The sequence below is a fragment of the Pectinophora gossypiella genome, chromosome 6 (assembly GCF_024362695.1).
Source record: "Pectinophora gossypiella chromosome 6, ilPecGoss1.1, whole genome shotgun sequence".
In the NCBI taxonomy this organism is placed as follows: domain Eukaryota; kingdom Metazoa; phylum Arthropoda; class Insecta; order Lepidoptera; family Gelechiidae; genus Pectinophora; species Pectinophora gossypiella.
The window spans coordinates 10,188,759-10,204,431 of NC_065409.1; the positions used below are offsets into that span (position 1 = coordinate 10,188,759).

The following is a 15,673-nucleotide window of genomic DNA, read 5'->3' on the forward strand; positions in this document are numbered from 1 at the left end:
ATTGTGTGGCTTCCCCGGCGCTAGTCTAGTGGGGTTGCCTGAAGATGTGTTGCGTAAAATTAATCTTCAGCTTTCTGGCCCTGATTTGGGAAGAGTTGGTCAAACATGTAGGAGAATGAGAGCCTTGGTAGAGGATCCAAGTTTGTGGCATGAATTGTACAAAAGAGACTTTAATGGTGTTCAGACTGATAGAACTGATTGGAAGGCCTTATACCGAGAAAGGTTTAAGCAAGAACAAGAGGAAGCAATGGTGCGGAGAGGCCGGGCAGCAGGCTCCATGCATGACTACATGGACTATGCTGATTACGTATCTTACATTGATAATCCACTGTGGAACAGTATGATAATATAATGTTCCTTGGTTGTGTTAGTGCAGTAAATGCCACTGTGATACTCCCAAATGTTACTTTTAAAACTGTTTTCTAATATCTATTGGTTATCTCAAACACATACTAATAAGTGCTTGATAAAAACACCATTGTCTTATGGTATTTATCTTTGTATACTTGTAAATTTTACGCAACTCTATTAACAGATATTAAAATCATGTAAGCCAATGGTAAACATACCCTCACTGTAAATATCTGCATAGTCTTCAGTATTGTAAATATGTTTCAATAAAAATATTAGAGCTGATGTCTGTTGTTTAAACATCTATCCATAAGTCCTTTCTTTTTATTTATAGATTTATAAATGGACCTGAACTGAAATCCGAATGTCAATTCTGATTGATTTAAAACACTTGTGTGCTCCTATAATGTAAATATACTTGTTTTGTAAGCAGTCACAGCCATAGTTAGTATTTAGAATCTAAATACATGTTTTGCTTAAGACAAAAGGTTTCTTTTTGTGAAGACTCACATAACAATGCTTCTGCCATTTATAAGTTGTCAAAAAAAACCTTAGTGCCAACTACTGAGGTTTTCTCTGCAATGTTATCTGTCTACTAATAGATGCGTTTAACATGTTAATTTTCTAAAGGCTTCTCCTTAACAGTGGGAATTTATGATCACTCTTCTATGACATTGTATTTAGGGCGCATCAGAAGTCGTTCATTGTTCTTGCTTCAAAACAACCCTCCCAACGCGAAGCGCCTAGTTAACACGTTGACAGTCCGGAATATTACTTCACTACTTTGCTAAGTTACCCGGGATCCAAGTGGAGACTGACAATGTGTTAATTAAGTTATTCTTTTAAACTTTTTTGTAGTAGTTTCATTTTTATTTAGGTGAGAGTGGGGACAAAGGTCACAACCTGGTGCACTCAGTGGGCAAAGGTGGTCGTCACTTGTCCATTCCATTTGACTCATCAACTACCAATGGCGATTTAAGTGAGTAATTCTTTAATTATTTTTCTTTTTCAACCAGTTTTCAGCAACCCGTAATTGGAACCTGCAAACTTCGGAGTGGTAAGTTTGCCAGTGCACCTTCCGATTACCATAATCTAATCTACGCCTAAAAACGAAATGTAAATTAAATAATAAACTACGTAATTTAAAAAAAAAAAAAAACTTCCGAAAGCATTGGTATAAATATTTTTTTTCGTTAGTGGTGGTGAGTCTTATCTCACCACATTTTTACCACACAATGATTAAGATTTTTATTTTTGTTATTTCATCAAGGATTCGTGTTGCTCGTTTCGGTTCGTATGCCCTTTTCATTTACCCAACATGTCCGATTATTTACACATAAATTTCGGCATAGGTACCCCACGGCATGATATCACGTCACAACAGAATATTTTTTAGATATAACGTATACCCATGTATATGTATTTCTTTTCCCGCGGTTACTTCCATTACACGTTTTTATAAAAACTTGCAAGTACTATTTCCACTTATTTAATAGGGATCCGTAATTTGACGCTGCTAGTTAAATAATTTTTGCATTTAATCGGTACTGAATGCCATTATTTCCTCAAACAATTGAGCTGAGTTAGTTATTGAGTGAGTTTTTATCTTTCTTTCTTAATTTTTGGAGTGCCATTATGGCGGTGAATGATAATCGTAAGTGGCTCGTTACAAATCTGTATGGGAGACAAGAGGTAAAGCGGCGCAGCGATGAGCACGGGGCTCGCACATTGTCGGGAGGGAGAGGGGTGCGGGCTCGGGATGCGCGGCGCAGCCTCCGTGCGTACTCTCGCCCCTGTGGCGCCGCCATTGGCGAGTTGACGTGAGTGTCGAGGGCTGGACGGAGGACGCCACGCCGAGTACTGCGTAGATGTAGGGCCGTGTGCCGAGCTTGTGTGCTGATGGCCTGGTGCAGCTGAGCGCCGCGGTGGAGGGCCCGCGGGCGCCGCGCGACCGGCCGCCGTGGCGGTGCTACGGACCCATGCTCACCCACAGCCGATCCGACGGTGACTTCCCCATATACACTCGAGGTGAGCTCGCCCCTTTGCTTACCTCTTCACGTTGTCAATCTAGATCATTCACCTTATATTTACCAAACAATTACCAAAACAATTGCCCTAATATTTCCCTTATCTTAATAGCTGTCCTTTCTGTTTAGATACATGATTTATTTAGTATCAAAACAAGTATATCAGAACATGCCAGATTCGACATGGAGAACGTGACAAATGCACTTCTCTTATGTTATTTGACGCTTGATAGATACAATCACTGCACCTCGGTAGTTTGTTGATGGACTGTTAAATGATGGGACGTATTCAATTAATAGTGGCGTCCGATTGTCGGATTGCCCAAGTGAGATTTATAAATCAATATTCCAGCGTCCCATGTTTACCGTTCACACTGTTTCCCATTTTCAGTTATTGTGTCGATTTACGTAGTAAAATGTCTATGAATTTATGAGTGTCATCCTGTGTTACGTGGCTGGGGCCTGAGGCAGTGTAGCATAACTTATTTATGTGTGTCATACAGATTTAATTATAAAATTCAGGCTTCGCCGCGTACATTATACGGTACGCAGGCTCCTAGCATGAAAACCATGGTTGGCTTATTTTCTAGGGCATTAGGTATCTATTAATAAGCAAAGGCTACGTTGAATCTCGCCATGGTCGCTCCCAACGAGCTAACGCGGCGCACTGTGATCACTCAACCAGCTAATTTAATGTTTTTTAATGTCACTTGACATCCACTAATTGAGCGTAATGACTCATAACACGTACACAAGAAGTCGAAAACTCGAGGTGCTTTACTGGCTCTGAAATCACAGTTTAAATTACCTACTTAGGCACTGGTTTAAAATTTTGATGTAAGCTCTTTAGAATATTAACTACGTACATTTTATTATTATCTAGGACATGGTTTTGTACCTAGCTTCGAGTGTAACGAGCCTGGCGAGTTTCTGCTCTGGACAAAATATGACACTTTCACGAGCGTGTTAAGCTCATAAAAGCATAATAATATACCTACTATCTTTCTATACGTGAAAGGTTACGTAGGTACTCATGCCGATAAAGTATCGTGTTACGCAAAAATAACAAATCTTTAAAAAGGCAATTTGTAGTCCGTTTCGGTGTAACGTCTTGAAGTTCTTTCTGTAAATAATGATGAACTGTGTCTATAATAATTCATAACATTAGACGGAACGTAATTCCGTAGTTCTGCCACACGCCTGTGATAGATAATAAGCAGTATGGAATATCCTACCAACTTTTTAGTACCTCTCTTCTCTTTCACGAAAGTTATCATGAATTTAAAAAAATATTGATAAAGTTATTAATGCACATTTTTTCTCATTGGAAATAGGTTCGCGTTTGACCACATTCTCACCTGACGGTAAGTGACGATTCGATAATAAGTACGAAATAATATCTAATCATTTCATATTATATCGTCTCGCCTTACAGTGGAAACCATGGACTTAAGAGCCTTTTTGGAAAATCACATGATTTCGATTTCGTGCCGGGTAAAAATTGAGACCTATTTTTACCTGGATTGAGGCTAGCGTGTCTATTGCGATATTTTGTTAACAAAAATCACATCCGAGTGTTATTTTTCAAAAGGCGCTTAGTTCATGGTTTTCACTATTAGGCGACTATATTGTACCTAGAGTGCGTTAATCACAGGGTTTTGTTCCTGGGACTGCCGTTACCTGGGTATTCCCGTGAAAACCCTAGTTAAATTAATTATGGGTGAGATGTAGAGAGAAGTATATTTTATTTTAGGTCGCTTTTTTTTCATATCTTTTTTATTATCTAATATACAAATCCACAACTGATCCACCAAAACTCCAGGTTTGTCAATAAAAAATATAATTGAGGTACTGATAAGACACGCGTATATAGTATATATCTTTACCCGGCTACGGTAAAGCAAAAAGGAGGATTATGTGTTTGACCACTAAGTATGTGCGTTTATTCACCCTGCCTAATTAATTCTGATAAGTCCTTTTACTTAAAAGTAAAAGAGGAGTTATCAGAATTTAGCAAATGAGGTGTAAGTACAACCAGGTGCTAGCCTATGTGACGTTACCCTAAATTCCATGTAATTCCCTCTAGAGGACATAAATCCTAAAATTTTTAGGTATCTTTTGAACAACACTATCTAATAAGCACCTACCTATTCAATTGGAATAGTCAGGTTTAGACCGGTGGGCTTATTAAATAAGTAAGATGTTTACTTATTAGAAATATTTTTTTTGTTCGTATTTATTTCAGAGAAACATGTTCATGTTACATATTTTTTAGAGCGCGATTTTACCGTAGGCGGATTTTAGTTCTTAAACTTATTTTTTTTGATGAGAATCTTTTAACACAATTCTAGCTATCATGACGCATGTGACCTAACCTTATTGAGCTGGTTTTCCCTTCGCGGCGGGTTGGAAGGTCAACAGATCAGTACTGCGCTTTTGTAAAAAACCGGACCTGTCAAATCTGCTGTTTTTCACAGAGTCCATTAGGTAAACGGACTCGATGAAAAACAGGATAACGCTAGGTGATGATGACCATTACATAGTCGCGTCACTATAATTCAATACTTTTCAATATCAGTTTGAAAACAAACAAGCATGGCGATCTTCAAAAAAAAATAGAGATGTTTCCAAAGAATGTATTAACTAAAGATAAGAACGGCAGTCGTGTGTAAGATATAGAAAAACAGATTGATAAGCCCTATCAGTTGCTATTTGTTATCTAATCTTACAATTCCTGTACGTAATGTCTTAGTTATTTTTTGATATTCAATCAAACTAGACATTTGATATTAAAATAGAGTATAAGAGCGTGCGATATGAAAGTGAATGGCTAAATGCAAGTGTTGTGTCGACATGGATGACTTGAGACTCAAGATCAAGTCTATGCGGAGACCTATCGATGACGACACACGAAGCGATAGTGGGATTTTAGAAGCTGACGATGAAAATTGTAAGTTGCATATTTTATCAGTACGGCTCGCTCTGCGCATTCATTAGTTTTAATAGTTCCGACACCCGAGGGTTACGTTGATAAAGTGCAGTATAGCTGTGTCGCTCAGCGCCATGGATAAATCCATTTAGGGATCCCGTAACATTCGTCACTGGGGCTCTACCTGCCAACATTTATTTGGAAAGGAAAGGAACGCGGGGTGTCGCTCGGCGGGACTCGGGTAGTACACTACACCTGCCCCTAGGGGGGTGCGGAGTGGAGGGGCATTTCATGCGAACCGGTGTCGATGCACGCTCGCCGCACTCGAATGACCGCTCCATGCAATAAATACATCAAAAATATCATAATCATAATTTTCCTGCTAATAGTTATCCTGCCTGAATTATCCGCGATACAATGCAATGAGTAATTTTTAACGTTGGAAATTAATCGTAATTATAAAAATCTAATATAAATTCACGAGACAGTCTTCATATAAGTAAAATTATTATGTTAACCGCTAATAAGTCTAAAGTTTACATTTGAAGTAAGTACTTTACCTATCTTAGTCTCATTAAAAAGTGTGTATGGAACTATGGAGCAAAGGGCATGTGTGTTAAAGTTTGTCCATCTGGAGTGAAGTAAGTTTCAACAAATCGAACAAAACATTGATAATCCGGCGGGCGCGGGGCGCTGAGGCCGAGCATGTTGACGCTCGCGAGGGTCGCGGCTGGCGGCTTCGCGCGCGGCGTGCGGCGAGTGCATTGCAACATGCAGGCAGGCGGCAGGAGCGCCGGCCGCCGGGCCCCCACCCTGCCCCGCGCCGCGTTCGCCGTCAGCGCCAGTCCGGCGTTGTGCGTCCCTCGCGGCGCAAGCCACGCTATGATCGTTTCGTCTCGACACTAACGTTACTACTACCGGTTTCGCGAGTGCCTTTGTTAGTGTTCCTGTTGATTTTGACAGTGTTGTGTGTTGATCGACTGCCCATGATGTCAAACGTGCGAAATGGGCGGTCGTAGTTGACATGTCGCTGAGCGCGCCCGCCCAGGCGGCGCGCGGCAACCGGACCAGCAGCCTCGACCAACTGGACTTCCAGGAGCGCAGGCAGCTGATTGCCAGCTCCCTGTCGCTGACAGACTTCCTGCATGTCGGGGCCAAGGAAGTGGCTGCAGTCGCCGGTCGGTCCCTCCTCGCTCCTCTCGCACACCCAGCCGCATTCCTAACAATAGCTTTGCGAAATCAGTCTCATGCACGACATTTGGCCTCTAAACATAGAGACACGCGAGAATCAAATACCTAACGACACATTTTGCTCTTCATTTATACGCCATGTTATGCTCCGATGGCTTCGTATTGGTACTCTACTGTGTGTATAGATCGGGGGTTCCGTAAACAACTGTTATTGAAAAATTATCACGCGGTTATTGTCAATTGTTTATTGATAGTGGTAGGTACCTACAGTATTTTTTGTATACATTAAACCACGAGTGTTGGTCCTTCCGACTTGTTTTGTTTATGCAGCTCTACCTTAAGAGGTTTACAGTTTTGATGAATACTTGTTTCGTAGGATTTGACGAAAACCCCCTTAAACGCCTTAGTTATTTAATCCTATCAGTTAAGTTCTGAAACAGAGTAATCCAATAGGTACGTATTATTAAATAACCTGTAAGGTATTCGAGGTTTGTGCACAAGCAACAATGTAAAAATAATGCATCATGGAGATTAAAATTTAAAATGGAACTGCGTCGGTGGACGGTTTTGGAACGTAAACAAGTTTCAATCGAATTCACTGATATATTCAACACAATACTTTTGAATTCATAGTTTCAGGACGAGAATAGTTCAAGGAATTAATTACGTATTGCAAGAAGGTATGTTAGGCCATAACGATTATTATAGTGTTATTACTGCGTCAGTGTCTTTAACTCATATGCGTACAAAAAATACCCTAATTTGGTGAATGATATCACCAACGCTACCTGCAGGAGTGGTTCGAGCTGGTCACGGCATTACTCAGTAGGTATCTACCTGCCTACTTATCATTAACCCTTGCGTGCTTCCATGTTTTTTGTTTTAGAGCCATTGCTCCACGAGGAATTCTAATAAAAAACGGACCATTATACATTTTATTTGTAGTCGGCCTCTGAGAACGATTGAACCTTTCCATCTATGGACTGTGAAGGAAAGTAATAGGTCAGACAGGTTTTTATAGGAAGCGATACAGATTGACCTCCGCAACCTAAGAAGGAGAAATTCGTTCCTCATTAAAATTGATATTACATGCTAGTTGACGCTGTATTCCCATAGCGCCAAATATGGGTTTACAGAGACCGGATTTGACCTTAGGTTCGACTCGGAATTCATGTTCAAGACAACCTTTGATAAGGCCATTTCGTAAGGTCATTTCTAGTAATCTGCTAAGCCTGCGCGGTATGATAACTACCTGTTTGTCTAGCTAGCTACTAGCAACTGCGCTCTCGTTAGTGCACATTATACACTATAGTTGTATGTTTGTACGTATTATCGCCCCTCATTGTCGTTCTTCTGGCTCTATAAACAAGCAGCTCGCGATCTGGTACATAAATATCCATCTGTGATATCCATACAATACTTCGAACAAAAGAGAGACTAGAGTTGCTCGCCATGTTTTCCCATAGTTAACACTATTGAAAGTGAAAATACGATTTTCTACTCGTTTACATTAGTATATACTCTAACAGGCTGTGTGAGGTACCTTTGTTACTGGCTTGCTGGGTTTGCAGCTCCTAAGGAACGTGTTCTTATACAAATTGCGGCAGAGCGTTTTCAGGCGCCCGTTGATAGATTAAATCTGCTCGCAAAGGAACCACAATCCAGCTATTCTAACACACAACAATATATGATGTGGTGTATTCATTGATTATATCTCGCGCGTATTATTCACGGCATGGTGATGTCACATGCTGTTTTCGCTGGCACATCCATTCGTGAATGTAACTGTACAATGCGATCTGTGCTTTTAAAGTGGGACGGATTATTGGCGGAAATGTCTATGTATTTCATTATCAACATTATTCACTAATAAATGTGTCAGATGTTTTTATACCCGCGGCACACGTTTGTTCGTTTGTGTATTTCTTTAACTGATTCTAGTAACTTCATTGTCCACTTGTATTGTTTTAATTAGCCTATTGCATTATTTATAACTAAGTACGTGTGTACGTACGTATCTCGGAAAATACGTCTTATAAAGAAGGTAGCACTATTGTTGTAGCTCGTACTGCGGTTTGAATACTCATGGCATTCTTTTAAAATACTGTTACATATATTTTATAAGTTGTCGAGTGACTAACATGCTCAAGGAAGGAAAACTTGTGTTTTCCTATATTTCAATTCAACTGACTGACACAGACTTACACTTTTTGTAGCTAATACGTAGTTTATGGCAGCTACAAAAACACTTTTTGTAGCTATGGTTACAAATCATCATCATCACTAATTTAAGAGCCACGCTCTTGTCGGTGTAGCATTCCTCTCCATGCTAATTTTTAGGGAAAAATAGGGCAGTCGTATCCCTCTTGCCTTCTGACCAAACACAAATGACAAATAATTCACGTATTTTACTTAAAGTTGATTGTTATTCGCTGTTTTGGCAGGTTTAGCGTTTAATGAGAATAAATGGAGCCTGTCATTTGGCCACGTTAGGGCGGGTCGCAGGTCAAAATAAGTTTATCTGCCAACTGGACCCTCTCCAACCACCGTTTACGCGAATCGGGAGCTCAATTTTACTAACGATATTGAAGCGCAGTGTAAATTCGAAAATAGTTTACAGAAGAATCATGAAATGTTACGCTTGAAGAGGCTTGAGATTGTCATGAACACTTCTGACCAGTTTCTTATAATTCAATAATTTGTTGTAGTTAGGTCCGTAGAGCTTCAGTACATGAACGAGCAGATGTCAGAGTTTGTTCACTACCATTCATTTATTTAGACGTTCGACTCTAATGACAATACTGTAGTTATTATTCTCCTTGAAGTGTTATTTATCTCAATCAAAGAGGTCACAAGCGGGCATTCATTTATTAGCACACAACATCTAGGTGCTTATAGTTATTTGTAAAATTAGTCTTTACAACTATAACGTGTGGAGTCTTCAGTAAATGCGCATTTGTATTCAGAATGCGATACTTTATGACATTATGCAAATACGCTAGTTGCGCAACGACGTTATGACACTGATTCACAGCAAACATCAAGTGTATTGAATGTTGATTAGTGTCAGCCAGCGCCTCTGTTGTCCTATACTCGTACAAGGTTTGTTTGCCTGTGTACGGTAGGCCCACCAAATAGTAAACGGCAAACCACACCCCTACAGCACCTAGTGATCCAATGCCGCTTACTAATGTGGAAACCTGAAAAGTGTAATTCAATTCTGTGTACATACAGCCAATCATCAGTTGATTATACCTACTTGTTTTGTTCCCATATTGATAGCGATTCTTTGCCGGTTTGTTGCAAAAATCGGTCGAGGAATAGAAACGTTATAATTCCATCGATAGATTGTCTGTGAGTGGAATCTTCACGCGTTAATAAATGTCGGAATGTCTTGAATAGCGGTCACGGTCTTCGGAGGTAAGGACGTAGGTGCGTTGGTGCGGCACCATCGATCACTCCGCAGACCCGTCCCGCCGAGACGCGTGACTCACGGACTATCTACTTACGCGGCAACTTTACCAAGACCCATCCGCCTCCACACTTCGCTCTCCCCACTTACTTCTCTGTCTTAAGATACTTACTACAAAAGCTAGAATGTCAGAGGTCTACTTAAATTTGACGAATATGGCAACGCAGACGTCTGATCCATCACTTCTTTGCTCATGTCGTTGTTGCTTATGATTTGGGTCCCGCCAACACCAGCCGCGATGAACTGGCATACCTACATTACACCCACACTCATCCTAAACTGAGGATCATTATCACTCCTAATACCGAAACTCATCGGTTGCGGTTGCAAAATCTCTTAAGTGTATGCTCATATAAAATCTAATTGCAAGCAATTATTCTCGAGTTGCATAAAACTATTTGTAATATGTAAACCGTCTGTTTATCAGTTAGAGCACTTGCAGTCGCCTCATTACTTTCGGTATGACATGATTCAACATAACTGTGTACAAAATGTTAACTACATAAATTCTTGTAGTGATAAACATAATGACGTCGTGTACAAACAAAATGAGGTTTCTTATCTTGTCACAGGAGCAAATTCTTCCATAAACTAAATATTCTATCCGGTCAGGCTTTTAGTTTCCAGGATTGCTTCTATGTACATACAAATTTCTTTATTATAATTTAAAGTTTACGTGATCTTGATCTTCTAGAGATTTGTATAACGACTCTTACTACTCGAGGATTCAAGCTTAAGTTATTTCGTCTCTACAGTGTTTGGCGCCTTTTGAATAACAATGAACGAGTCGTGATTTGTTTTATGCATGCCTTGATGAGTGTTGGCTTTCTTGTGATCACTCTATCCGGTTACTTGAGCAGTCTCTATTGTCGTGCGCCAGACAGTGGATTCCTTTGTATTTCATAATTTTGATGATAGTAGTAATTCGTCTGGCCCAGGAGGGCAAAAACTTAAAAACGACGTTTTTCCAGAACCGACAAGTGTCCCATTGTTTACCTATTGATTTGTTTGCCGAAGTAATTTACTAATTCGCGATAAATTTCACTATCTTTGATACTTCGCGAGAAACAGATGAAACAGCAATGTTTCGAGATGAGTTTCTCTTTTGAAGTTATACTTAGTTCCCGCTGGCATTGTGAGTGTGACGGGCGGCTCTCGACAATAGCACTCGACGCAATGGGGCCATTGATTGTTCGTGTACGTATGAGTCCATTGGGTACCGATCTTTCTGGTGACTATTGTCTGTATTGATGTGGGCTGGTCTCTAAGTTTTTATTAGACTTGCTATCAGTGGCCTCAAAAGTTTTGGACCACCACAGGACTGAATGACTCGTCAATTATATCGATTAAATCATTAGCAGAGAGTGTAACTGTTATAATGGTGATGGAAACCATTGTTGAATGTCCCAATTTTGTTCGTTTTTGCATAGTAATGTTTGCTGTTGTTTATGAATGTTTACTTTCACTGTCACGGTCTTCTGGAAACTTAATTCGTGGAAAATCAATCGCGGTTATACTACAAACAAAAAATGTCTGTTTATTACCAACTTTTTTGTCATGTAGGACTCTTAAGGGTCCCTGTGGGATGAGTTGCGGAAAATTAAACTCCCGAAAACATATTATATATAAGGCTCATAAGGTCATGGCCAAACACGTGCCAGCTATTCTCGCATTATTTCGTATTTCTATTCGTTGATTGATTACAACCTTCAGTATTGTCGTAATGTGAAAACCTACAAGCTTTAATATAATTAAAATTTTGACCAACTAATGTTATTTTATGGTTACTTGCAATGTAGAATTTAAATTATTATATAATTAATAATTAATTTGCAAGGAGCTTTTGAATTTTTTTTTAAAAAAGTTATTTTATTATATAATTGATTATCACTTTGTTTAATAAAAATATAAAGTTTTTTATGTAGGAAATAAATATTTGTGTTACATAATTACGTTTTGTGACGCGAAGATACTGATAACTTTTTTACATCCTGTTCTAGTAAATCGACAATCTACATATATAAATCTCTACTTAGTCTCATGAAGCAGGTTGCGAATATGTGACCCTATAGTGCATGAATGGAGGTTTACTCTGAACCCGGTTATTAAGATACTCATCTCCTAAGCATTATATCGTGTTTACATAAGGTCCGCTTACCTATAGTGAATATTTTATAGGTAAATTTTTCACAGAAGCCACTGTTGCCTAACCTTCTAACCCGGAGGGAAAACCAGATTGGTTAGGTCACATACCTCCGAAAATACATTTCTCGGTTACGTGCGTTTCGTCAGCGTGTTTTTCTTCACCACTGAGCATTATGATGAATCACTTACAATCCAAAAATTAAGTCGTAATAAAATTCGAAATAATTGTTTAGGTCCGTGCTAGATTTGAACCTGCGAGCTCGCTCTTCCAACTAAGTTAAGATACTGAAGACATTATATTCAGTTTATATAAAATGGAATGTCTGTTTAGCGTCTGCGTCGAGTGTAAATACTTAAAGCGTAGGTACTTAAGGAATCGTTAAACAAGTAATACTATACACTTTAACTAAATGATGGTTAAAATACCTCTGAAGTGTTAAAGGTGAAACGTTAAGGCTTCAGTTTCCTCAGATTTCATCGGTACGAAAGAGAACTTAAACCTGCCTTCCTAGAATGACAGTCGAACTACTATGAATTTCTTACATACCTCCTAAACAGTTACCAGACTGCACTGAATTACTTCCTTGCACTTTTTATTTATTAAGTAATAGTGTTTTGAGTATGGTGACGATTCTTCGAGAACTTCTGTAGAGTTTGAAAAGACATTTCTGTTGCTTATCGCGAGCTAAGTTAGTTTAGCTTAAGTCGCATAGCTGACGCAGTTGTCGATAGTGTTGGCAGTCTGCACACAACTCTATGGAACGATCATGGAGCGTCAGCTATATGAGCTAAGCTAAAACTAAATTAACTAAAGGCAACCGGCATTAGGGCATAGAATAAGGAATACTACTTAATTATGGTTAGTAAGAGAGGCTCGGTGGCGCAGCGGTAAACGCGCTCGGTCTGCGATTGTTGAAGTTAAGCAACTTTCGCAAAGGCCGGTCATAGGATGGGTGACCACAAAAAAAAGAAGTTTTCATCTCGAGCTCCTCCGTGCTTCAGAAGGCACGTTAAGCCGTTAGTCCCGGCTGCATTAGCAGTCCTTAATAATCACCAATCCGCACTGGGCCCGCGTGGTGGTTTAAGGCCCGATCTCCCTATCCATCCATAGGGAAGGCCCGTGCCCCAGCAGTGGGGACGTTAATGGGCTGATGATGATGGTTAGTAAAGACAGACAGTGCAAAACGGTGTTAACACAGATCAACCTGAACACAATATAAAATGATTGTGCTTTGTATGTCCGCTCAGAATAATGTCGAGGACCTCGACCGAACTGAATGAAGTTACATTCTGTTTTTACTATTATGATCTGCATTTCCCTGAAAAGACTAAGTGTTAAAATTTACTTTAGGGTAAAAAACGTCGAGCCGCTAGAATAATAATATAACCAACCGCTACGCAATGCGTTTTTCCCAGCCATTATGTAATGACTGTATCTACTGTCTGATAAAATAAAAATGGTATCTCAAGAAAGCAGAAGTAATGTTTGTAATCGTTTGTTTGCAGCCAAGAAACAGAATGGCTCGGCGGTGCGCACGAACAGCCTCGGCTCTGGTGCGCGAACGCCGCCCGCGGAACGACCCAAGTCCAAGTTCTCAGCATTCGGTAGACTGTTCAAGCCGTGGAAGTGGAAACGGAAAAAGAAGTCCGAGAAGTTTGAAGCAGCCTCTAGAAGTAAGTATTTATATTAGTATCCATAAAGTATCATTATATGTGTCAGGGGCCTTTGGCGGCTCGATAATAAACCTGTCTTCCTGCCTAGTTCAATAATAAGTAATCTTCTTCTTCACACGAAACGAAGACGAAGTATTATTCAAAAGTTATATATACCCGATGGAACTGTGAGAGAGGGTTTTATGTCTGATGTTTGTTATCAGTATAAAGTCAGTCTACAAGTCTGTTTTCCTTAACATACATACATGAACTCACCCCTATTTCCCACCGCGATAAACAGAGACATGTTTTCCTCGAGTTTTCCCTACTTATCAGACGATTGGTTGAGGGGAATACGAAAATTAAATATAGGAATACATTCCCTAATTAGTTGAGCGCTATAAGTTAGGCGCTATAAGTTAGGCGACCATTTTCAATACAACCAAGTGCTATAAAAGGGAATAGAGAGAATGGAATGGATAATTTTGTAGACGTCATGTCGTACTGTCGATGTGCCACGATACGACTGAACAAATACCCTTTTAAAGAAGAAGGGCTTACTGAAATATACATTACCGTATTATAAAGAGCATCAACGAAAGCATTTTTTATTATCATAATATTTGAGATCAAAGACTTTTACCTTACGCAACATCTCAATTTATATCGTCTCGAATTTAGATTCATTGTATTTACCAAAATATGATTTCTTACTTTTTTGAAATTACTTTTTCATCAATTATTACAACAAACATATTACTTTATACTTCTAAAAACAACAACATAATAAAATGTGTATAAACGCAGACTATGAAGTGATTTAAAAATGTCGTAAAGATTTTATTGTTACATAAAATTGAAAATAATTGAGGAATGATATTCAGCAGTTTTACTTAGACGTTTCTGTTTCATGATTACCATTTTATAATAATAAAATCCTTGACGTAGGCCACACTCCTATTACGAGCCTAAACAATAATTGTGAAGCTAAGACGCACAAATAATATATAAATGACGAAACATAAGGAAACGTCGTGCGTCAAGGTAATATAACAGTGTTGTCTTGTATAACAATTAAGCGCGATGAGTCAATGTTGACATTTTTTCATAATGGTTTTAGACGAGGCATCGGTGCTCTAGGCATGTATATTCCACTATGTTTGTGCTCTAGCATGGTGCATATAATAGCAGGACAGAAAGATTATAGTGCAGCCTAGTGCGAAAGAGACATCAGAAAATATAATATGTTGACAGCTATCCTACGCGCCATCCTATAACAGAAAAATGTATTAAGTGGCAAAATTTAAAACAGATTTGTCTCGCTCGCATGCGCGTTTTGTTTTTACTTTGGACTAAATCCAAAGTAAGATTTCACTTTCACGAGTTTGTCGTTTTGTTGTCGTGTTCCGTTTAATGTTAATGGAAACGTTTTTCTTTTGCAGCATTAGAGAGGAAGATATCCGTCCGAGCGAATAGAGAAGAGTTAGTGCAGAAAGGAATACTTTTACCAGAGAGTCCAGTCACGCCCGTACCCGAAGGCGGTAAGAAAATTTTTAGGTCTCTTATAACGATATTTATATGATATAATGCTGCACGGAATATTCTAAGTTTTTCATCGCAACATCCGTGGCATTTACGCTTACACGCTATGCGACAAATAACCCAATTCGATTGGCTCATTTGTCGCGTAACCAAGAGCGTTTGTTGGCTTGCTTACCGCACCTTGCGCGATATTCTACGGGTGCTGCGGTGAAAAAGTTAGAATGTTTCGTGATGCATATTGTCGGCGATGACTTGGCGCTGTTAGTACAGTTTATCATGTATAACTATTTAATTTTGTGAGTTCATCATCTTCATTTACGGACACCGAGACCAAAAGCGTTTATAAGTCTAAACACTTAGCTC

At 39.3% G+C, this 15,673-nt stretch overlaps 1 protein-coding gene across 5 annotated transcripts in view; it reads left to right on the forward strand.

Moving 5' to 3' along the window:
* Window positions 1-15,673, forward strand: part of LOC126367607 (phosphatase and actin regulator 1) — a 58,263-nt gene that overhangs the window by 2,075 nt on the left and 40,515 nt on the right. For 2 of the 5 annotated variants that reach the window (XM_050011212.1, XM_050011214.1), the window contains exons 2-5: window positions 1,229-1,330; window positions 3,713-3,742; window positions 13,622-13,789; window positions 15,211-15,309. In XM_050011212.1, the coding sequence (XP_049867169.1) occupies window positions 1,229-1,330; window positions 3,713-3,742; window positions 13,622-13,789; window positions 15,211-15,309 (399 nt within the window). Of the gene's footprint in view, window positions 1-1,228; window positions 1,331-3,712; window positions 3,743-5,155; window positions 5,329-6,139; window positions 6,486-13,621; window positions 13,790-15,210; window positions 15,310-15,673 lie in introns of those variants that run through there. The other 3 variants (XM_050011213.1, XM_050011216.1, XM_050011215.1) reach the window with 3 other exon arrangements.